The sequence below is a fragment of the Arvicanthis niloticus genome, chromosome 3 (assembly GCF_011762505.2).
Source record: "Arvicanthis niloticus isolate mArvNil1 chromosome 3, mArvNil1.pat.X, whole genome shotgun sequence".
NCBI lineage: Eukaryota > Metazoa > Chordata > Mammalia > Rodentia > Muridae > Arvicanthis > Arvicanthis niloticus.
The window spans coordinates 36408939-36432145 of NC_047660.1; the positions used below are offsets into that span (position 1 = coordinate 36408939).

General features: G+C 37.8%; 1 protein-coding gene and 1 long non-coding RNA gene across 7 annotated transcripts in view; one reads left to right on the forward strand and one right to left on the reverse strand.

Annotated features, from left to right (window-relative positions):
- Pcdh17 (protocadherin 17) overlaps positions 1 to 16204 on the reverse strand; it is an 87979-nt gene extending 71775 nt beyond the window's left edge. For 2 of the 4 annotated variants that reach the window (XM_034499167.2, XM_076930676.1), the window contains exon 1: positions 11123 to 15672. In XM_034499167.2, the coding sequence (XP_034355058.1) occupies positions 11123 to 13687 (2565 nt within the window). In that variant the 5' untranslated portion in view covers positions 13688 to 15672. The other 2 variants (XM_076930675.1, XM_076930677.1) reach the window with 2 other exon arrangements.
- Positions 16205 to 16228: 24 nt separating this feature from the next.
- Positions 16229 to 23207, forward strand: part of LOC143441665 (uncharacterized) — a 127571-nt gene continuing 120592 nt past the window's right edge. For all 3 annotated transcript variants that reach the window (XR_013109246.1, XR_013109247.1, XR_013109245.1), the window contains exons 1-2: positions 16229 to 16736; positions 17055 to 17281. This is a non-coding gene — a long non-coding RNA (uncharacterized LOC143441665). The remainder of the gene's footprint in view (positions 16737 to 17054; positions 17282 to 23207) is intronic.

Here is a 23207-nt window from a genome sequence, read left to right on the forward strand (position 1 = left end):
TACCACATCTACCATATCTGCATCCACTGCATTCAGCAGGATGGCTGTCAATGCGCCTTTCTTCCAAAACGCCAATTTGAAAATATGAATTAATAGATAGACTTGAATCACAATGTTTATGATGAGTGGGGACATAAATGTCAGCAATGAGAGTTCACTATCTGCAGGCTCTCCTCATTCAGTATTTAACACTATTGAATTTAATCTTTCAGGAAGTGTGTGTGTGTGTTCTGCATAAAATGTAAATAAACCATAAACCTTTAAAAATTATAATTTATGCTCCTTGTTATAGTATTCCTTTACTTTATAGCCTCCATGCTCCAGTTAAGTAGAAATACGTGACATTTTTTCTTCATTTTCAGGGGTGACACCAAGGACCTTGCATAGTACAAAGCTATTCTACCATCAAAATACCCCTCATCCCTGAATACATGTTTAATATGATTTGAAAATTTTATTTTCTTGCAACTTTTAATCTATTAAGCCCGTTTATCATTAGATATGAGTGAGCCTTGCATATAGAACTCAGATGAGAATAAGTTTTTAAAATAGCATAAAAGTAAACAATTTGATTTAATTTTAACAGTATTTTACTATTTATTCATTGGATTAATGGTTATGAATCAAATAACTGTAGGTTGTGACTGTAAGTTAAATAACAATAGGAAAATAGGCAGCATGATATCGATCAAAATGCTTATTTTAGTATAGGCACAAAAACTACATTAGCACTAACAGAGTCCAAACAGATTCTGAATTTTGTGAACACATGTATGAGTATATTTTATATATATTTGATAATGGCAATGTAATTTTCTATTAATATTATCACATGACCAATAGCATGTACAAATGAGGTAAACCTTAAAACTATACCTCAACAAACAGAAATATGTATTCATGGTTTAACCAATACTTTATCTTCTTAAAAATTATTTAAGGAAGTATTTGAATGTAAGCACCTCAAAATATAAACAAAATGACTGTGGTAAAATATTGATTTCTTAAAATTGGGTTAGACAGCTTTAGAAAATTTATATAACAACTGAGTGATGTAATTGTAATGCTGTGTAAATCACAGCAAAGAATAAAAAGTATTTAAGTAAATGACAATCAACACCATTGTCTCTTTGAATGCTATATGCATATGTATGTGTATATATGTAAACTATATATAGTATAAAGCAATACTGAGGAAGCTTGATGCTAATAAAAACTGCAATCCTTGAACACTTACTTTTCTCTATGAACTTGCAATGTATCAGCAAAAACACAGGAATTCTTATTGCTCTTATTTAAAACGTACCGAGTATAAACTATAAAAAGAGAGATGCGCTACCTATCTTCAACTATTCTACCTAGACAAGATAAATTAACTGAATCTCAATATTCTGAAGCTGAAACAGTCCTCCAGATGTTTAACACTGTTGAAATTTGAAAGAAACTACTAGCTGTGTGTAGTGCGATTAGCTTTTCATCAAGAACAGCATTTATGCAGCACCACCACTCAACAGAAAATAAATGGACGGGAAGGAGAAGCTGTTAATTCTCGAGTCCTAATATCTTTATTATCCGTTCTTTAAAAGCTTAGGCTTCAGGTAGCTTTGGAACCAAGCAGAAAGTAAAATTATTTCTACAGCTTCTACTCACTTAGATATGCTTTTGTCCTGTTTCTTGCCTTAGCCTAGTATTCTTACTGTATTACTTCAAACTTAACTCAGGCCAGGGAGAATAGTAATGGAAAACAGTATCCACTCCTTCGGTGAGTTGTTACATGTCAGTTTTTTGCCTATGGCAAAATTTAATGGCTGATTTGTGGATCTTTATTTCTGGAGATTTACTACAGAAACACTGACATAACCTTTACCCAGAGCAAACACTCATTCTAATAAGAATGAGACACCAAACCTAAAAACGGGCAAGGAAGAGAAAAATCCTGGCAGGAATTAATCTACCATTTTCACACATCTGCCCAAGGGAGGTATTGTAATTGCAAAAATTTACTCTAAGACTGCTGAGACTCATAGTAATTATGTTTCTTTTTTTTTTTAATAGAAATAGCCACAGGTGGTAACAAATTGGGTTTTGAGATGGGGAACTGGGCATGTATTCTAACCCAAATTACTGTGTAATAGTCTTCATTATCTAAAAAAATTATGAAAAGTCTATTGCTCAAAATCAGAAGAAAAAATATTAAATGTATTTCTCATAGTTCTTTGTTTTCCACTACTTAGGCATTTGGAATCAGGACGACATCTCAGAACAGACCTTGTGTAATACAACTTTTAAAAATTGTACTGTTGGTTTGTTTTAAAGGATTGTTATCTTCTTTCCAAACTTGTTATCATCTAGGGAAAAATAATAGTTTTCTACTGAAGGTCAAGACTTAAACACAGCTAATAATTACTAACCATGGTGTGGTGTCATAAAAATACAAGGTTAGAGATGTTTACGTCAGTCTATAAATTGATACTGAACTGTTTGCTATTTTTATACATATCTGTTCTCAACAATATGTAGATATTACTCTGAGTTAATTCCATAGAATAATTTGACTGTTTTCTGTAATTACAGAGGAATTTCACATTTCCTATATAAACCTCAATATATATATATATATATATATATATATATATATATATATATAATCTCTCTAAACTTGACTTCTTTAATCACAGATTTTTAAAATAAGGCCAGATTACAATATGAGGGCAATTTACAAAAAAAAAAAAAAAAAATGGTGGCCATTGTTACTACAACTTAAAGCTAGCTATATAAAAGACCCAAATAATAATAAAGTAAACAACCAAATATTTTGGCTTGACACAGTGTGGCAATGATTTTCTTCAATCATTCAATCAGCTACAATGAAAATGATAATAAAGATTCAGAGTTGATTTCTCATTTTTCAGGTGAGTTATGATTCCTCTTATGTTTGTTGTTGGTGCAAATTGCTTATCTTGGGTAAACTTTCCTGAAATATATAAAAAAAACTGCAAAATAAACTAGAAAGCAAAGACAGTATGTCCAAAGGAAGAGAGGCCCAAGAAAGAAATCACTAAACTTTAGATCATATTTTATTCTATTTTTCACAATTTAACTATAAAAATCAAAGCAACACACTTAAAAAGTTGTCTGAAGATTTGTGCGATATGGTCATGAAAACATGAACCATTAAGGAATGTACGGCTTGAGCTGGACAATAAGTCCTTTAATAAAAGCTAGTTCTCTTCCTTTCCAATACAGGAAAGTAAAAATATTTTTCTTTTAAGTAAATTATTGATAAATTTATGGGTAACTGTTTTCTTAAATATTCTAATTTCTTCTTGTTATCTTATGTCATCTACCGAAATAAAAGCACTGTCAATAAAAACACAGTGACATGTAGCTAATTTTGGTTTTTTTTTTTTTTTTGTAAGAAACTTAACTCTATATCCAACTTTTCTACTGTGGAGAAAAAAATAAAATAACATACAGTACATTCAATCATACAATAATCCTAGTGTAGGGAAATAAAATAAGCTATTTGAAAAGAAAGAGCTCTAGCAAAGTTATTTATATTGAGAACTACGATTTAAAAAACAAAATTATACCTTAAAGGTTGATAAACCTATAGTGTCAAGACTTGAAAATGAGTGAGAATATTTACCATTAAAAAATGAATTTAGTAATTTGCTTAAAATATAATCTAGATTTGAATTATAAGAATAAGAAAGCTTGTAATCCTTTTAATCCCTGAATGTAAAATAATGTAAAATAACAGTATGTTTCCATTTTGTACATGTATACAAAAAAGCAAAATTTAGGATACAATCAAACTTTAACTTGTGTTGAGTTTCACTGGAAGATACTAAAATGTTATGCATTTATATGATTACTAAGAGGTTATTAAGAAATAATATGGATGGATGCATGTTTTATGTGTTATACAAGCTATGTTTTAAGCTATTATAAGAATATAAAATGAAAGAAATATGTATAAAAACATCATAATTATTTAAAGGATTTGAGTTATTCAGTCAGTTCTCAGGTTCAATTTCCTCTAAGTGTTAATGCCTCTAGAATAGCACGGGGAACTTTCTGACTGTAAAGTTAGCATCTACATATGTATTAACATAATTTATAAGCATAAAACTGATGTTTGCACATAGCAGTAAATAGCCGCCAAACAATTGCAAATGTATACTGTCAAACTTGAAATTCCTTTTAACAGCTTTGGCTTTGAAACCCTACAAAGACTCCTTTTAGCTGATAAAGGAAGTAAACAAGAAATTGTCATTTAAATGGTCCCTTTAATGTGTTTCAGTAATTAAAAATCAATAAACACATTACAAATTTAAAAAGAATTAAATGTTGTTTAGGCAGAGTATATTTTAGAACAAAGTAGGATCTTTGAAATTATCTTTGCCATGTGTCAATTTCATATAACATTAATATGGTTGATGAGAATACTTCATAGAATTTGAATATAAAAAAATAAGATAACATGGATATCAAAATAATTTAAAATGCTTGAGTAAAATGCATTTTTAATATTATTTAAGTATTTTAATATATTCTACTCCTCTAATCAAACCAAAGTATATTTATGTAGATTAGTTACATATAAAGTTTCATTTCTCCAACCTGTATTTATCATTTGATCACAAAGCTTGTTAACTTAAATAGTCTTTTATTGTCATGATTCATTTTCCCATAATTGTACTGTTTAACTGCTTTATTTTTGAACAAATATATGCAAACTTGCCAATTGTATTCAGCATAGTTATGCTAAATGCTCAATGAACCATAAGAATCATTTCACTACAATAAAACTGCCTGGAACAGATCCAGTTCAAGGCCTACATATACCAGTAATCAGAATGTCACTATGACCAGAACAGACAAACAATTCTGTGTCACATGTATGTCAACAGATTATCTCAAGCACTGCCCAAAAATCAATTTCATTGTCTATCAGAATACATGTAAGTGAAATGTGCTTCCCATAAAACCATAACTTGCATTTATACATTGCTATGAGTTTTCTCTTTATACTACACCTTAAACATACTGAACTGATTTCTCTGCAGTAGCAATGAAGCAGGAGCACATTTCTGCTTAGTCACAGCGAGAATGTTGATGCCATTAAGGACTTCTTTATTATAGATGATTTATTTCCAGAGACCAAAGGATAGCAATACATCACTGTCAAAGCTAGCGGAGAAAGCTATGACTTGCTGTAAAATACTGTATGCTGCCATTGAAGGGAATTCATGTCAAAGTCTCCTTTACTAAAGTAGGTTGACAATAGATTAGTGTAGGTCTGATGAACTTCGAAAGTGTCTTGTAAGTGGGTGGCAGAAGTCACTCTATCTTGAAAATGATAAGAAAAAAATGAACTGTATGCTATTCTCTCACAATTATACATCATTGGTTGAAGGAATTTAATCCAAAGAAATCACTTCACTGATGCTTTACTAAAATATGACTTTAAGGTAATGCCCTGTGGGATTTATTAAACAGACGTATTACCTAGGGGAATACATTCTAGAGCAATGACTAATATAGTAATTAGTGAGTGCATTTGTAAGAATGTACCCACTATTGAGTGTATTGCAAGACTTCTCTGCATCAGGGAGTTGAGATTCATTTCCTCACAGGCCTGAGCCCAGCTGTAGAAACTTCTTACTTCTGATCTTTCATCATCAACCTTACACCATATGTTTTTAATGATTCCAGCCATCCCACCAGTCCCCAAAGCACCAAACACTTGCTTAACATTTGTTTTTATTTTCCTTAATCCAGGTAAGGTCTACGTTAAGTTTAATATATTTTCAAAGGAAAATATGTTTTACTTTAACAAGTGACTTGCTTTCAATTGAAATTTGTAAAATGGGATGTTTGTGCTTGTATGTTTACATAAATATTTGGTACTGAAAATATTCACAGATAAATATAAACATAGGTTAGGACATAACTACATTTTTTAAAATGTTTATTTCTTTATATTCTAATAAGCATAGGCAGAGCCAACTTTACTGAATGCAAGTCAATTTCTATTAAGTTTTAGAAATCTTAAGATATGTTTCTTAGCTTATACACCTATGTTTCTGTATGCTTCTCTCTTACACTATATTACATGAGCAGCACTCACAGTGAGAAATTTCAGATCTCATTCCTGACAATAGTGATGTCTCTATTATACTACAGTAAGATACTGCACTTAAAAACAACACTAAACATTCACCCCAAATATTGGATGTCTTCTCATTAAATATGTAAACACCATAATTTTTTTAACTGAGATGACATTTGGGGGTTATTTTAGAAGTAATTATTTTAAATTCACATATAAAGCTATTTCTAGGCACTATAAAGCTGTGAATGATACACATTTTTATAACACTGACTTCCCAGATAGAACTCTCTGTGAGTGAATAAGGTTAAGTAGTGGCTATTTTCTGTTTTAAGGAATATAAACTATTTTGTAACTATGTTTAAGAAGTTGAGGTAAGAGTTTTAGGGCACTTTTTTTCCTCTGATCACATATAATTTTTTATAAGAAAAGATGTTGAAAATGTAGTTTCAAAATCCCTCTTTGCATTGAAATACATCACTCTTTGTATTGAAATAATATAACTCTCCAATATAGGTGAAGTAATATTTTAAAAACCATACTGTTTCTATAATGCACAAACCTAAAGAATTTTCATATCAGTGTGAGGTTGATCAAGAAACACCTAGCTGTTATTTTGGAAATTTTATTGAAATCGGGAGGCTACTGGGTAAAGTTTGTAATTCATGAAGAACTTGTTTGTCACCTATACTAAAAATAAAATTATGTAGCTTCTAGTTTTATAGTATTTTTTCCTTTGTAGTCAAATACAGAAGTGCTCACAAGTTTACATTGGAGGTAATCCCCACAAAAGCACATTTAACTAACAACAATATTTGCATTTTAATAGGAACACTAAGAGTAAGTTTGGAACCTTAAAAATAAATGTATAATCTCCTCCAGAGAAATTTCAAACTCCCAATACTCAGTTAGAATTTTGATTGTCAAGTAATTTTAATCCATAATAAAATAAAAGTTTGATATTGCATACTTATTACACTAAAGTAGAAATTAATCCTCCTATGTTTTGAATACTCTTTGAGGAAATTAAAAAAAAAAAAAAAAAAAAAGGAAAGGAAGGTGAAAAGTGCCACAGGAGACTTGCAGGATGATAACGTCATCCCTTTCCTGATCAATTCAACATAATCCTCATAAGTAAGGATTTTGTGAAGAAGGATGAGTGCATGAGACTAATCAAGTGGCATCTTCTTAGCAGAAAACACGTAGCAAAATACCTCCACAACTTGAAGTGACTCTAAAGCATATTTATACTCTGCATCTGTTGCTGAAATTAATTAATTTATAAAAGTATAGACTATGAACGATCATTTGAGGTCTTGGGATCTCATCTGAACAAGTATCTAGAGTCAAGAAACTCCTATGTTAGAGAAACAAGAATAAAGACACACTGTGGATAACACCATTGTTAAAGACACTTCAGCTTCCATCTTTTTTAAAATTCATTTAACTCTTTGTGCATGATAGCTTACTCCTTTACAGTCCAATCTCACTTTCATGTGTGTCTTTTACTCCAGGCACTTGCTATATCCTTATTTACTTGATTTATATTTAAAATAACATGCTTAACCCATATTTGGCAAATTTATGTTATAAACTTTATGAACATATTTTTAAAAAATATTGTTTTTCATCAGGACTTTGAAGTGAATGAACATGATTTTTAAAGGAGATTTGTAAAACTATGAGTTTTTTTTTAAACTTTATTTTAGGAAATCTTTCTGTTGGGTTAATGCACTTTCATAGATGAGGATATATTAAAACTGCAGTAGGTATTGTGGGCGAATACAGATATTTAAAAAAAATAAAACAAAAAAGAATCAGGAAATCCTATCAATCATCAGGGTGTCCCAATATGTCTTCTCGATGAGGATTCATGGAGAACACCTGTTGAGAGTTGCCTGAGATTTAACTTAATTTGTTATTTTGCTTTGTTTTCTTGAGACAGGAGCTCATGTATCTCAGGCTGGCCACTCTGTTTAACCAAGAGTGACTTTGAGGTTCTGACTGACCTTCTGCCTTCCCTTTCCTAGTGATATTACAAGTGTGAACTTGCTCTTAGATAACCATAATTAACAGCTATTCTTCAGAATGAGTAAAGACTTCTACATTCATGTTATATTTTACATCACAACACAAAATATTACACATGGAAATGTCTCCATTGGTAAATGTTCTTATATGTTCATGTGATAGACTACCTTACCCTCTTCAAAATCTGTTACTATTCTTCAATACATTTATACCTTAAAATAAATAATATATCACATTGTAATTTCAAAGTAGTAGGATAATTCCTGTGCAGTTATAGATATTGCAGTCACACATCTATTGTCTAAACATTTTATAGCTTGATTCACAGGTTTTAATAAAAATAAAATCTCCTTTCATGAATCTATGTTAATATATATCTGAGACAAAACAAAAACTTGAAGCATGAACCTTGGGCCCTGAGATCAAATCACTCTCAGACTGAAACCACTTTTAAGTTTAGCCGTAATGTGAGCCATACAGCCCCAAAGTTTCTATATTTCATATCTCCTTATTGTACATGGGTATTACAACACAATTATGAAAATTTGTTTAACCCATTTATAAAGATATACTATGTACTTTCAAAACACTATGCAAGATACTGAAAAATAAAGATGAACCAGAGCTACTAGCTGTTGATCCAATTGGGTTTGGGGAATAAATCTACTTTAAGAAAGGGATGTGAAATTAGTAGTACATTTACATTGCAGGCTGAATGATGCAAATGCTGACAAATGAGCTTGATATAATATTATGGAATTCCTGCAGACTCCCTTCATTCCACTTGTGCACAATGTTCGTTGCAGCCCAGTTGTTGAGGGAAAGAGAAGAGGGGCAGCAACCGGTTAATTTATTATGGTTTTTATAATAAATATCAGAGAAATATGGTACATTTGCAAGGACATTAACTTATTGAATTCTGTATCTCATCTTTTCAAGGACTGAAAGAAGATGAGGGAAAACTGTTAGCTGTTTAGGTTGAGAAAATTTAAAGACAGAAGTAACACAGGGAACTGAGACACTTTGGTAAAATTACAAACTTAAACCAAAGTCCATTTCGTACTTCAGTGGAATGGGTTACATATTTTGACATAAAAAAAATAGTGTTTCACTTACTGCTTAAACTGTGGGAATTTGGGGTAGTATGTGATTTTTATTGGCTTGGGTTTCACTATTAGTGAGGACCCACCACTATGATTTACTACCAATGACCTGCTTCAATGGCAATATGGCTAACATAGTTCCAAAGTTTTTGGGTATTTTATTCAAGAGTGCTCTTCAGTATTCTAAGAAGACAGATGTGTTGAAAATTTTACGGCACCAACTTAATTTTATAATTTTTTTAATGCTGGAAACTAGATGAAAATTCAACTCACAACTGTTAAAGTAGATGATTAAGTATTAGCCTTTTATGACAACCTCGTCAGTGGCATAAATATAGGACAGGTGGACAAAATATCTGTAATTCCAAAATGACTACATCATATCTATAAACAAACATTTAATCATTATTCCCACTATAGAAATATTAGTGCTCATAAATACCAGTTTCACACAATTACAGGAAGACATTTTTTAGAAGCCAAGTTTTTATGGTTGAGAATTTCTCATGTTTTATATAAACTTTAAATCCATGATTACATGATTACTCATATACAGTGAATACTATAAAATGGAATTTATACTTTAATAGTAAGTCACAGTGTACTTCATGAGCCTTGTTCACATGGACACTATGCTGTAATAGAAAATATTTTCTGCTTAGCATTAGGACATGGGTAGTTTATATTAGAAGGTCTATGGGTCTTCAACACTCCATCTGAGCAATAGTAACTTTACTGAGACATGCTCGTCAAAGCATAATAATATGGGCAATGACTTTTCATTTACTTTAAACTAAACTCCCCACTCAAGTGTCAATTTTGGTTATGCTCAGCTGCAAACTTCAATACCTGCTCATTCAGAGGAATTCGTAACAACATGTGTTTTAAATATTAAGATAACCACGAATTATATTTTTCTGTGACATAACAGTAATGAATCAAAGAACAAGAAGGTTACTGGCTCATCAGAGCAGGGTCATCTTTGCAAGAATCAATGTCTGTGCTTTAGACAATGGTTTTGTTTTCACCTTATGTTTGATAATATGTGTAGATACAAAAATATGCCCTGTTCAAGAAAGAAATCATGTGGGATTCACTGCAATTTAATTCCCTGCCATCAATAGCATAAAAAATGACCTTATGACACATTGGGTAGACGTTTTATCCCTTAGTGACTACAGGAAGCTCACAGGAAAACCTGGAACTAATGAAATTCTTTTCAAAGATTTTTTTTTTCTTTTTGGTCACTGTGCCTAACTTGCACAAAGCACATGAGGATTTGAGTCACACTTCCAAAGCGTCAGCTGAAAGTTTAGTTAAGGAATAAATGGGGTTCACATGCCTAGAACACTTTCAAAAATATAAGAATCAGAAGGTGAAACTTTGTTCAAATTGATCCACAACTTTAGAATACTGACCTGGTAACTATTCCATCCCTAAAGAAGTCAGCTCCAATTTGGAATATAAATTTCATATCAATATAAAATGTTTTAATTAAGTAAAACTCATTAGAGAAAATTAACTTTTTTTTTCTTTTTGTTCTACTCTGGAATCCTCTTATGAAATGAAATATAGTTCTGCAGATAGAATAAAGTTTAAATATTGACTGTTGTTATCACTTCAAAATGTGTAAAAATAAATTTTAAAAATGCAACAGAGGTGTGGCATGTGTTTTAGCTATTTACACGGGAGGGATTCTGAATAGGAAATGGTGTGCACACAGGGTCAAAGATGTGAACCATTTTCAGTTAACTATTCCCCACCCACACACATTACTGCTGGCCATCTGTCTTTCCCTTATCCAAAGGTCTCAGGACAGCACCAGCAAGAGCTTTTAAGTGAAGTCCCCTTTACTCTAAAAGTCTCCTACCTGAATTATGGACATCCGAGTGGCAGGGGCCTCGCTCGAATTAGTCCCTTGTCCGGTGAAGCTGGTGTGGCAGCCTGCGTGCCCCTGCGGGACAGTCAGGTTGTTGGAGGCTGGCTTAAGATACATCACCTCTGACCGGGGCGAGCTGAGGGGCAGGCGGGTTTGGTAGTCGAAGTACATAGGGGAGGTGGCCAGGGAGGGACTGCTCACCACGTTCATGACGTTCATGGCGTTCCTCTCCTCCACCTCGCTCTGCACCAGCATGATATCGTTTTTGTTGATTTTCTTCTTCTTGCCCTTCCCCCCGCCTAGCTGAGGGTGGCTGTACTCAGCGATGCGGCAGTTGTAAGTGCGAATCTCCTTGTTTTCCCGTTTACACTTGACGGCGATGGTGATCATGGCCGCTAGGAGGATGATCGAAATCGTGCTCAGTGTCACTATGAGAGGCAGCGACATGTCCCAGTGGTGCTGCTCACCATTCACTCGCGGTACCCCTTCAGGCAGGGAGCCGCTCACTGAGCGAATGATAAGTTTGGCCACGGCGGACAGGGTGGGCTTGCCATGATCGGTCACCTTCACCACAAGCTCCACCACGGGGGTTACATCCTCCCAGAAGGGGTGCAGCGTGCGGATCTCGCCGCTGGACGGATCGATCTCAAACAGGTGGTCATCGTTGCCATCCACGATCTCATAGGTGAGGCGCCCGCTCTCTCCAAAGTCGCTGTCCAGGGCGCGCACCGTGCTTACCAGGTACCCCAGGCCAGCATTGCGCGGGACCTGAAGCTCGGCTGTGTCGTTCTGTAGAGTGGGAAGCACAATCACTGGAGCATTGTCATTCACGTCTAACACCGTCACTCTCACCGTGGCGTTGCTCTCCAAGTGCGCTGGCGCCCCCGAGTCCTTAGCCAGCACCTTGAATTCAAAAGCCTTCGTCTGTTCATAGTTAAAGGAACGTAGAGCATAGATGGCCCCGTTAGTGGGGTTCACGGACACATAGGTGTAAATGGACACATCACCAATGTGTGAGGGGAGAATGGAGTATGACACTGTCCCATTTTGGCCCAGGTCGGGGTCCTGGGCGAGCACTGACCCGAGGTATTCTCCTGGGATGTTGTTCTCATGGACTTGAAGCACGTACAGTCCTTTGGTGAATCGAGGTGGGTTGTCATTCTCATCCAGAATCTTGACAGCAAACGACTTGGTGGAGTTGAGTGGAGGGGAGCCCCCGTCCCGGGCCACAATTGTCACATTGTACTCATCTTGTGTCTCTCGGTCCAGCGGACGGTCAGTCACCACGGTATAGAAGTTGTCATAGTTTTCTTCAAGCTTGAAGGGAACCGAACCGGGACCCCCCAGGCCACCTCCCCCTCCAGTCCCTCCTCCACCTAGAACCCGACACTGAAGCTGCCCATTCTTGCCTGAGTCCCGGTCAGTGACCCGAACTAGGGCGATGACTGTGCCAGGCGGGGCGGCCTCACTCAGCGCCCCCTGGCGAACGGAGACGAAACCAATGGACGGCGCGTTATCATTGCGGTCGATAAGCTTGACTGTGACCTTGCAGTGGGCTGGGATGGGGTTAGGTCCTAGGTCTCTGGCCTGCACGTCGATCTCCAACATGCCATTCTCCTCATAGTCCAGGTTTCCCTTAACGCGGATCAGGCCAGTTTTAGGATCAATGGAGAAGAGCTCCCGCACGCGGTCGGGCACATAGCTGCTGAAGGAGTAAAGGACTTCTCCGTTGGGACCTTCATCAGCATCGGTGGCGTTCAGATCAATGACCACGGTACCCAGTGGAGCGTTCTCGGGCAGTTCCACCAAGTATGATGGAGCCTCGAAGACTGGACTGTTGTCATTGGAATCGATCACCTTCACATTGATCTGCACGGTGGCGGAGCGTGGAGGCTCACCGCCATCCAGGGCCGTCAGCACCAGAGTGTGGTGGTTCTGCAGCTCGCGGTCCAACGCCTTTTGGATGACCAGCTCTGGGAACTTGGTGCCGTCGCCGCGGGACTTGACGTCCAGTGCAAAGAGGCCGTGATCATCGCGGGTGAGCAGATAGGTGCGGAGTCCGTTCTCGCCAGCGTCTGGGTCGTGTGCGCTTGTAAGGGGGAAGCGGGTGCCGGGTGCCGCGTTCTCTGAGATGTCCATTTCTATCTGATCCGAGGGGAAAGAGGGAGCGTTGTCGTTGATGTCCTGGATCTCTACCTTGATCATGCAAATCTCTTTGTCGTTAGCGAACACCTCTAGGGATAGCTGGCACTTGGCATTGTGGCGGCATAAGGACTCACGGTCGATGCGCTGTTTGGTGTAGAGGAGCCCGCTATCGGCGTCCACGTCCAGCAGATGCGGTGCGGAGTTCTCCAGCACCCGGTAGCTGCCGGACTTGCTCCTCCCGCTGCCGCTGCCGCGCTCAGCCGGCGGAAGCCCGGGCTGCAGTCGGGCATCTTTGCCGATGTTGCCTATTACCGTGCCGGCCCCTTGCTCCTCTGGCACTGAGTAGTTGAGGTTTTTGAGTGTCAGGGCAGGGGCCCACAAAAGAAAGCAGCAACAGATGGAAAGGTACATCCCAGACCGGTGGGGTGAGAACGGGAGCAGCCGGACTGGAGGTGCTAGCTTGTGGGTGCGCGCCAGTCTGGAACCGGGGCGGAGCGTAGGAGCTCGGAGAGAGCCGCAAGTCTGAGAGTCCTTCCTTCCCTCCTCACCCAGGCTGCGGCACCAGGCAGTCTCTCTTGATTCCGCTCAAGTTGCCCGAACCTGTTGATCTACAGCATTCGCACTGGGAGAGAAGCAGCCGCGCAGCGAAGCTGCAGCAGCTCGGAGCAAGGCGGCGACTCCCTGCGGCTGAGGGCAAGCCCAAGGCTTTGTCTCTCCCGCCTGGACTTCAGGAGGTTCAAACTTGCGTGATGGAGGCTGGCGATAAAAAGGAAATCGAGTCTGGAAGAGATGATAATGAGCTGAAGAATTGGTGGGTTTTCCTCACTCCCGCTAGGCGCTGCAAAATCCACTCCCTCCGGCAGCCTACAGAATACTCTTCAAATCGAGTGGGGGAGGGCTTCAGGAGGTGTGTCTCCAGGCAGATCAGAAAGTGGAACCCTTTAGTTACTCTTATTCGGGTGATGAGATTGATGGGAATGAGTAGGGACGAAGAAAGAGTCACAGATACATATGTGTATTTGAGGCTGCCCTGGCGCACGGAGAAATGTCTGCTCGTTGTGCAGAATGGTCGGCTTTCAGGCGGTGTATTGCTGCATTTAAAGATCTAATCTTGCATTGCTGGCTTAGGCAGCGGCGGCGGCAGCGGACTGCATTTCCGAGCCAAGTATTATTTTTCTCTCTCTCTCTCTCTCTCTGTCTTCTTTTTCTCTCTTCTTTCCGAGCAGCCAGAGGGAGAGGAGGAAATGCAGCGGAAAAAAAAAAGTGTCCCGATTTGTAGTTTCCTCCCCCTACCAAGCTCCTCCCTCTCTTCCTCGGAGAAGGTTCTCCCCCAAAATCAAGAAAGCCACAGCCTGATCAGCATTTGCGCCGAGAGCCTATTGGGAGGAGAAAAATAGAGAGATATATCTCCGCCTCTGTTCGTAGAACACTCTAGTGTCTCTACGCCAAGCGGGGAGCCGCCACTACCATCCCATCCTCTTCCTGCAAGCAAAGACTCCTCTCCCTGCAGTTTAATTCCAGTTTGCTTCTCTTGCCAGGCGAAAGGAAATCAACAGGCAACTCATGGTTAGACGTGCAGATTTGAAGGGGGAGGGGAGGGCGGACTAGAAAGGAGGAGGGAGCTACCCTCCCAGTCCTCGCGCGCGAACACACACTCACACACACACACACTCGCCCTGTCTCTCGCTAGAAGGGAAACAGTCTCTGCATTCACAGGGCTGGGCTGTCAAGTGGCTCTCTTTTCTTTCTATTCAGCACCTCCTTCCAGTGGCCCAGCCTCCCAGTTCTTTTCATCTAGAAAGGAAAACCTTGGCGAGGAACAAGAGTGGTGACTATTTGAAGAGAATACAGTGTAGGCTTTTCCCCCTTGGTATTATTATTACTATTTTAAATTGGAGAGTAGGGTGGATGGAATACATCAAGGCTTGGCGTGATGCATTCTGCAGTCTGGCTCTCACGGTCTCTGGTCGACTTGGGAAAGGCAGAGAGAGGGTGAGGAGCTGCAGCCACAGCGGTTCTGCCAGGGCGCCCACCCGGGGGAAACTACCTCCACCTCCGAGCGGGGGTTAGGCACGGGTTGATCTACACATTATTTCCGCTTCTTTAGACGCCTCGGTATACGGGAATGACACATCCAGAAATGCAGGTGTTCTGATCTGCGGGATGAGTCAGAAGCAGCGGAACGAATCGTATTCACTCTCCCCTCACGGTCCTCCCTTCACAGACATTAGTTGAGGCTTCTTCTTAAGGCTTTCTCTGACTCACTCAATAGGAAAAACAAACAAAAAACAAAAACAAAAACAAAAAGCCGGAATCACGTCGGGGGTTGGGGGGAGAAAACCAGAAAAAAGAGCGGGGGGTGGGGGGGGAGGAGGAAGGCAAAGATGAATCCAGGAGTACTTTTACTCTACCTCTTTCGGCCGGAGTCCGAGGCTCTGCAAAACAAGGCGTCTGCTTTGCTTACGAATATTTATTTGTTTTGTTTAAAAAAAAAAAAACCTTTCCACTTGGTTAGGCGTGAGATGCTCCCAAAATCTCTCAGTCTTAGGGGTTGGGGGCACGTTTCCAGTAGTGATTCACAGCTTAGCCCAGGATCACAGTTCAAGATTTTCCTCCCAATGGTCTCTTTTCACAAAGTCCAGCATCGGTGTGCATAGCTAATTGTGCAGTCTGTTGTGGAGGATTTTTTTTTAATTCCTCCTTTTTTTTTTTCTGTCACGAGTGGTCTCTTTCAGTCTGATGCGGTGCCTGTCAGGATCACCCCAAAGCCTGAGAAAGACGTGCAGGTTTCAAACCGAATAAATCCATCTCCGCCAGCCAAGACGCGGAGGAAATGGAAGGTGAAAATTCAATTCAACAGTTGGAGTAGCGTCTCCGAGCCGCCCTCCTTCGCTGCGGCAGCCGCCGGGCTTGCAGTCCGGATTCTCTCCCCAGCGTCTCTTGCTGACTGACTCTATTCACCTCACGCCGCCGCTTAAACATTGATACTGATTCTCTGCCAGCCAATCGGCGTGGGGAGCCAAACCCTGCCTTCTCGGCCCACGCCCAATGGGAGGCGGAGAAACGGCAGGCGGGGGCGGGGCCAGGAGCCCCAGCGCTTTAGAGTCATTGACTAGCTGAGTCGGACGCCGGAGCTTCAAGGCCCGCAGAGCCCGCGCTAAGTCTCGGCGGCGGCGCCCAAGGCTGAGCCTTGGTCGCCCTGGTCCTTAGTTACAGGGTGGGAAGCAACTCGGGTGTCTTCCTCTAGAAAAAGAAAAGTTTGACAGTGATTTGATTTCTTGTGGGGTATCGGATGTAAAGCCTGGCGTGGGGATCACGGTGTACTTTGCAGAGAGAGGTAGCTGCGGGCTTCCTGATGCGTTTTTGTCCACACACCAAAACCATCGTCAGCTTACACACACAAACACTGAGCCAAGGGAGTTGCGGATTTTCTGACTCCTGGTGCACTCATCTGAAGGAGGTGCGGAGTGGATGCGTGAGCGCGCATGCGTGCGCGTGCCCGAGGGGGGGAGAGAGAGAGAGAGAGAGAGAGAGAGAGAGAGAGAGAGAGAGAGAGAGAGAGAGAGAGAGAGAGAGAGAGAGAGAGAGAGAGAGAGAGAGAGAGAATGTGTGTGTGTGTGTGTGTGTGCGTGTGCGTGCGCGCGTTTTCTCACGGTGCGATGTATATTTCAGTGAATGCCAGTAAAGTCCAGTGTTGTAGAGCTGTCTGTGCAAGCTAGCTCTGGAGCAAACACGCTGCAAGCAACAGTAATCAATATGTAACTTTCCTCATCCTCAGAGAAATCCCCGCTGTCCCCAGGCACCCACGTAAGGAAAGTCACTTGATTATGAAAGTGTTTCAGAAGAAAAGCAGACGCCGGTGGAGAGAGAGAGAGATGCAGTGTCTCGAAGGAGGGAAAAAGCCTCTCTTAAGACATGTTTTGCAGCTCCATGAAACTGAAATCTGGTTGAACAGTATTTAGAAATCTACCTTTTAACCATCTCCTATCAAGGCCCACATTCAAGGTAATCCAATGTCCCTCAATGTCGCTAGCTTTGCTGTCTAGTTCACTTCCGTTCATCTTACTAAAGTTCCAAGTACCATTTGATATTTTTTCAAATCAAATAGCATTGATAATATTTATAAAATTGATAATATTTATAAAATGCATAGAAACTGAACTTAGGCAAGAACTTATACCAGAAGGGGATCACAGATTCAAAGATGCCTGTATAAATATAATCAATCTCTCTCTCCCTCCTCCCCCCTTCCTCCCCCTTAGTCCTTCCCCCCCACCCGGTTCTAAATTTCATCCCCAACTTTAGAATCTCAAAGCTTGCCTTTGCCTGAACTGCTTTCACAAACATCCACAAGTCACTATCAGTCTTGCTTCTGATCTAGCAGTTCTGGAAAAGAGATAAGAGGGACAAAGAAAACAATCTGTTGAAACAAAGAAGGTGAATATTTTGACTGCTACAGTATTGATTGTAATTCATAAATACTGAAGTTAAGTTGCCATTTATAAATTGTGAATGACTAATAAAAAATTTGTAACATGAATCATTCAGAATTTCAAAGAAAATCAAATTCAGACCAATTACAAGAAAGCTCTGAATATTGTTTTGGGGATAATTGCTTAAAGATTCAGATAAAGGAGCTATTAATTTCCCAGAGCTTCAAGGAGATAACCTATAGTCCGATTTTGCAATCTGGTCTCATTCCAAATTTACCACTCCCTTGAGAGACCAACAACTCAAAAATTCAAAGAGAAGATCTTTATAGTTAGACCTCGAAATTCTAAAATGTTCCTTTCTTGTCTTTTCTAAATAGGTTATTTAGCATTTATGTTTGTACTCAACAGAGGACTCAGCCTTGCCAAAATAAATGCTGCCTTGTTAAGTTGTCTTTAACTACATAGCATTGTATAGCCATAGCTTTATGTCTCTCTGCTTAGAAATATCGGTCCAATGCATGTACTGTGGAAGTTGATGCTTGTAATCTTTATAATCAGAAACTGCTTTAAGGAATATGAACACACATTCACACATTTATTTATCAATTTTTATTTTTTATTTCTCTCTCCTGTCACCCTGCCTCTGTTCTAAGGATTAACACAAGCACTTTGCAATGCTAAACAAGAGCTGTAGCTCTTAGATATATCTTTAGAAACATTGTGAATTACCTTTTAAAAACGACCATTTTAAACTTATTTTAATTGCATAGTAATTAGATGCCTTTGACTTTCACCATAGTACAAAAACAAGACAATAAAACAATTCCAAGGAAGGCTGGGGTGTATTGATCAGGCTTAATTCAACATAGTGCTACAAAGTTGAAGGGAGATTGGAAATACAATGCCTAGGAAAGGATTTGATGACATGAAAAATATATCCTTAGAAGCATACATTTGCTGAGACTCCCCCTCCCCGGAGTAATTATGCCACACCGCCCCCTAGTGTTTGCTGAAAGAACTATGTGTATATGGTGAATGCTTTAGGGCATCTGCCAAGAATAAAAAGAACACAAGTCTTTTTCTTATATTTCATGTTGCTGTAGTATCGAACATAGCTGCTGGTTGTTGAATACTGACATGAATCCTAAATAACTAATTGTGATGATGGTTTATACCTGTTGTTCTTCTAAACCAGCAATGAAACTGACTGATAGCTTAGTTCCGGTTGTTCGGCTTATTCTCAAACAGTTGTGACGATCACATTTAACTTTAAAAAGCAAATTGTTAAAGGTTTCCATAGTCTATCTCTTTCTTATAAGTTTTTTTTGTGTTCACATTATATTTATTTAAAATTTTCTTATTCATTATCTTAAAACCATTGAGCTCCATTAGAATAGAAAAGATGAAGTGATGGTAGATGCTGGCGAGGATGTGGAGAAAGAGGAACACTCCTCCATTGTTGGTGGGAATGCAAGCTGGTACAACCACTCTGGAAAAAAATAAATAAAAAAAAAGAATAGAAAAGATGATGTAAATATATTAGTTAGTTCAAAAGCATCATGGTTTTGTAGCATGGAAGGCAATGTCACATATGCCACAAAGTTAAGGAGTTCAGAAGACTGTTACAATCTACATATACTAAAGCAGTGTCAGAATTTTCAAGAACAGCTAGGTTGGCAAGCAATATTTGTAATTTTAAAGCAGATTCAACTCTAACCCAATACGTTACCCTTCTCTATGTAAATTCATATATTCTGATCATCTCAAGATCTAGTGTGCTTAGTTAAAATCTATGATCATCTCAAGATCTAGTGTGCTTAGTTAAAAATCTATGTGAGACCCCTCACTGAGAACAAGTATTGCAAAAGACTTAACATTTGATTAATTAATAAAATGGGTTAGGTAAGTTGAGTTTAAAGGTAAATTGATTGATGCATTGGAATTACTTCAAGTATTGCAGGTTAATTTTACAGGCTAATAAAGAGAAGCAAATACTGCTATGTCAGTCTCATAATTGACTTCACAGTATTAAGGAAAAATCTTAAAATAGGACTTCATGGAATTTTATATAATTCATGTAATTTCGGCTCAGAGACACTCTTTAAGAATGCATAATTATGTGTTATGGATATAGTTTCAAGAGTTTATTCCTGAAGCCAGGATCACTGTTATATAAGTCTCCTGTAACTTATCCTGCTTTGCTATAATCTTAAATTTAATAATGTAGAACTCTTAAGGAAAAGAAGCTGCCATTTTCTGTACAGCCATTACTTAGATTATTAAAAAAAAATTCTTTTTCTATTTCTGTCTTTATCATTTCACTATCTGGTTTTATACATTAATTTTTGTATGAAACATTTCAAGCCAAACTTAATAGCATAAGGCTTAAGTACTAGGAAACCAAAACCATATCAAATTCAAATTCTCGAAAGCATGAAGTATTCTGTTTATAGCCAGAGCCTCTCCTCATTTAAAGACATCGATAGCTCCAATCTTATGCTAATTTTAACTGTTTGCTGACTTTAATCAAAGTATTGTCTTTTAACCAGTGATGAAACCACACTACTGCCAAGTCTTTCTCCTTTCTTGATGATGAATATAAATTAAATTAAGAAATGTAAATTAAGTGTAAATTTTATGCTTCAGGAGAAATGTTTTATACTTTAAATATTTTAAAAGAATTCTCTCATACACAAAACATTCAAAATGCAAAAAATATATAAAATTAGTAATTCAAATGAAATATGAAACTTGTCTACATTTATTAAACTTATGAAATAACACTATTAAAATTATGTATTAAATTTTCTTCAAAATAATATTTCTGTTAGTGTATGTTATGATATGGTAGCATATTCAGGTATATGTGTTCTCCTTAGTACAGTGTTAACAATAGAGCTTCAGAATTAACTCAACAAAGACATGCAAACTAAACCTGTGAGGAATTCATTCATAATTCACAAAATTAATGAAGTAAACTTAAAACTAACATTTGCACATTTTCAATGAATTCTAAAATTTATAGAGAAGAAGAAAATTTAATAAATTAATGATCAGTGATCAATTCATCTTAGGAGAAATATTCTGAATTTTAGAGACTAATTTCAAATTTCAAGATGAAATTTCTCTATTTAAAATTTACAACTAAATTCTATTTAGCATAAAATAGTTTGTTTTGTGTGTGTGTGTATGAGTGGACATGTAAATAGAGGTTAGTATGGATAAGTTTATGTTAAGTTGGTAAACTAAACCATGTTTTAAAATGCATATTAATATGTTATTTCATGTGGAGAAACCCCAAAATGTTACTCCATACCAAATCTATTAATACATATTAAAAGAGGGGATTAGTTAAATTGTGTACAAGTAACATTAGCTTCATCTCAATAAATTCCAAATGCCATATTTATGTCTTTTTTTTGTCTTGCCAGCCAAAAAGAACAAGTTACCTTGATTTCATAGTTGCAACACTGCTGCCCCATAAGAAGTTACATACTAGCTCCCCCTTGTGGTCAGTTTGATAGACATTCGGGTATTTGGAAAATTTACTGCATTAGAAAAATTAGGTTTATTTAATATTTGTATATTTCATTGTGAAATGCAGAGATTATGAGTGAAATAGTTAATTTACAGATGTGCCTGCTAGATCATTAAATTGGTTGACACTGGGGAAAAAAAGATAATATTTTGATTTCACGCACTGTGCAGCAAACTCATTATTTTTTAGAGTTAAACCTGTTAGGGCAGTGCTGACTGAGGCTGGGAAACCAACCCTTGGAGGGAACCCAGGGAAGTTCTATTCAGTAGGTGGCACTCTTTCCTCAGAGTCAGTTTTACAGTGGTGACCTGGAAAGATGTTTCAAAACGCTGTGTCACAGGAGGTCCCGCCTTTCAGGTGAGGCTGACACCAGATGCTTATGATCAGTAATGGTTCTCACGGTTCACACGTTTCTAGCCATTATTCTACGATAGTTAACCTGCTTGTTATATAGCTATCATACTGAGATCAATGAGAAGAATGTGCTAGAAGTAGCTGAACTCTCAGGAAAACAAGTAAGTGTTGTACAAATCCTCTGCACTTTAATTATCATTATAATCGTTAACCTTCCCAAGTTTCTGTGACAAGGTCTTACTTGGGTAATTATGGCCTCCTTATGTAAATTCCTCTTTCAGTGAGCTATGCATATTATTTCCTCTTATCTTTAAAAAAGGCTAGAAACATTTCAGTTACAAACCAAGTGCCTTCAAACAGCTTTTGTCTGTTACTCTGGACACAACAGACTTTTGTTTCACATAAAGCACCTCTTCTATTTATAGGCTTCTCATTGTCCATAGTCTGGAAAATACCCTCCGAGTTTTTCTGAGTGATATTTTTGAAATCATATTAAATTAAAAAAATCAATGAAATGAAACAACATTAAAATTCACTGAGGTGGAATTGATTTTTTTTTTTTTTTTGGAGCTTCTGAACTCAGATACTTGAAGATTGTCTTGACTTTATGAATGAGGAAAGCTGATAATATCCAGGGAAAATGCCATGATTCATCCACAAATTACTCATACTGATAGAAATGGAATGACCTCCAATTTTAATTAAGCACTGGAGACTTTAAGTTCAATTCTGATTTTTAAAAAATGGGTGAGATAGCTTTATTTGTCATCTAAATGGTGCTTCAAATCTTGGTATGTGACAACTGTAATTTAAGTATTCATCAAGAAAGATTTGTATGTTTGAATGTAAACTTATCGAAGAAAGTTGTAATGGCCATTCTTCTCAAAACAATAAAGATTAAATTTAGAAATATATCGATTATAGTTAGATGAGCCTGGGTGATCTATTTTCCCTTTTCTGAAGGCACAGTAATAAGAGAAGTCCATGAAAATCAAAGAGTTTAACATTTATTACACAGCTTGAACATTTGTACAAAAATGAATTAATAATCTTTTGAAAGCATGTCAATAAGAGCAGTGGTAATTAAACACATTTTTGACAATGACCTATACATGAAGCCACGAACTGCTAACAGAACCCCTTCCTAATAAATTTGGTAGAGATTTATAATTTAAATTATGCAAATATTTTTACAAGCACTGTAAGAAACACATATGAGCATAATTGGGAAATTATCTAAAACTATCTTTAAACTGTTGTGTTGGCTTTTACCTATAATTCCATCACTCAAGTGGGTGGCAAGATTACCTTCAAGGCAGGAAGATTACCATGACTTCTAAGCCAGTGGTAGCTACACAATGAGATCCAGTCTCAAGTAAGTAAGTAAGAAAGAAAGTAAGTAGTAAGTAACATCTTTGCTCTACTAATATCAAAGTCCTAAGAGAGGAAGATTTGTATAATGCATGTAACTAAGTGAAGCATCTATCAACAAATTACAAATTCAGTTTTTATTTTCTTATATTTAGAGCCAGAAACCTCCTTAGCAGTAAGAACTATAGAAAGTTGGAAACTATGTGACACACATGAGTGAAGTAAGAGCTTGCCT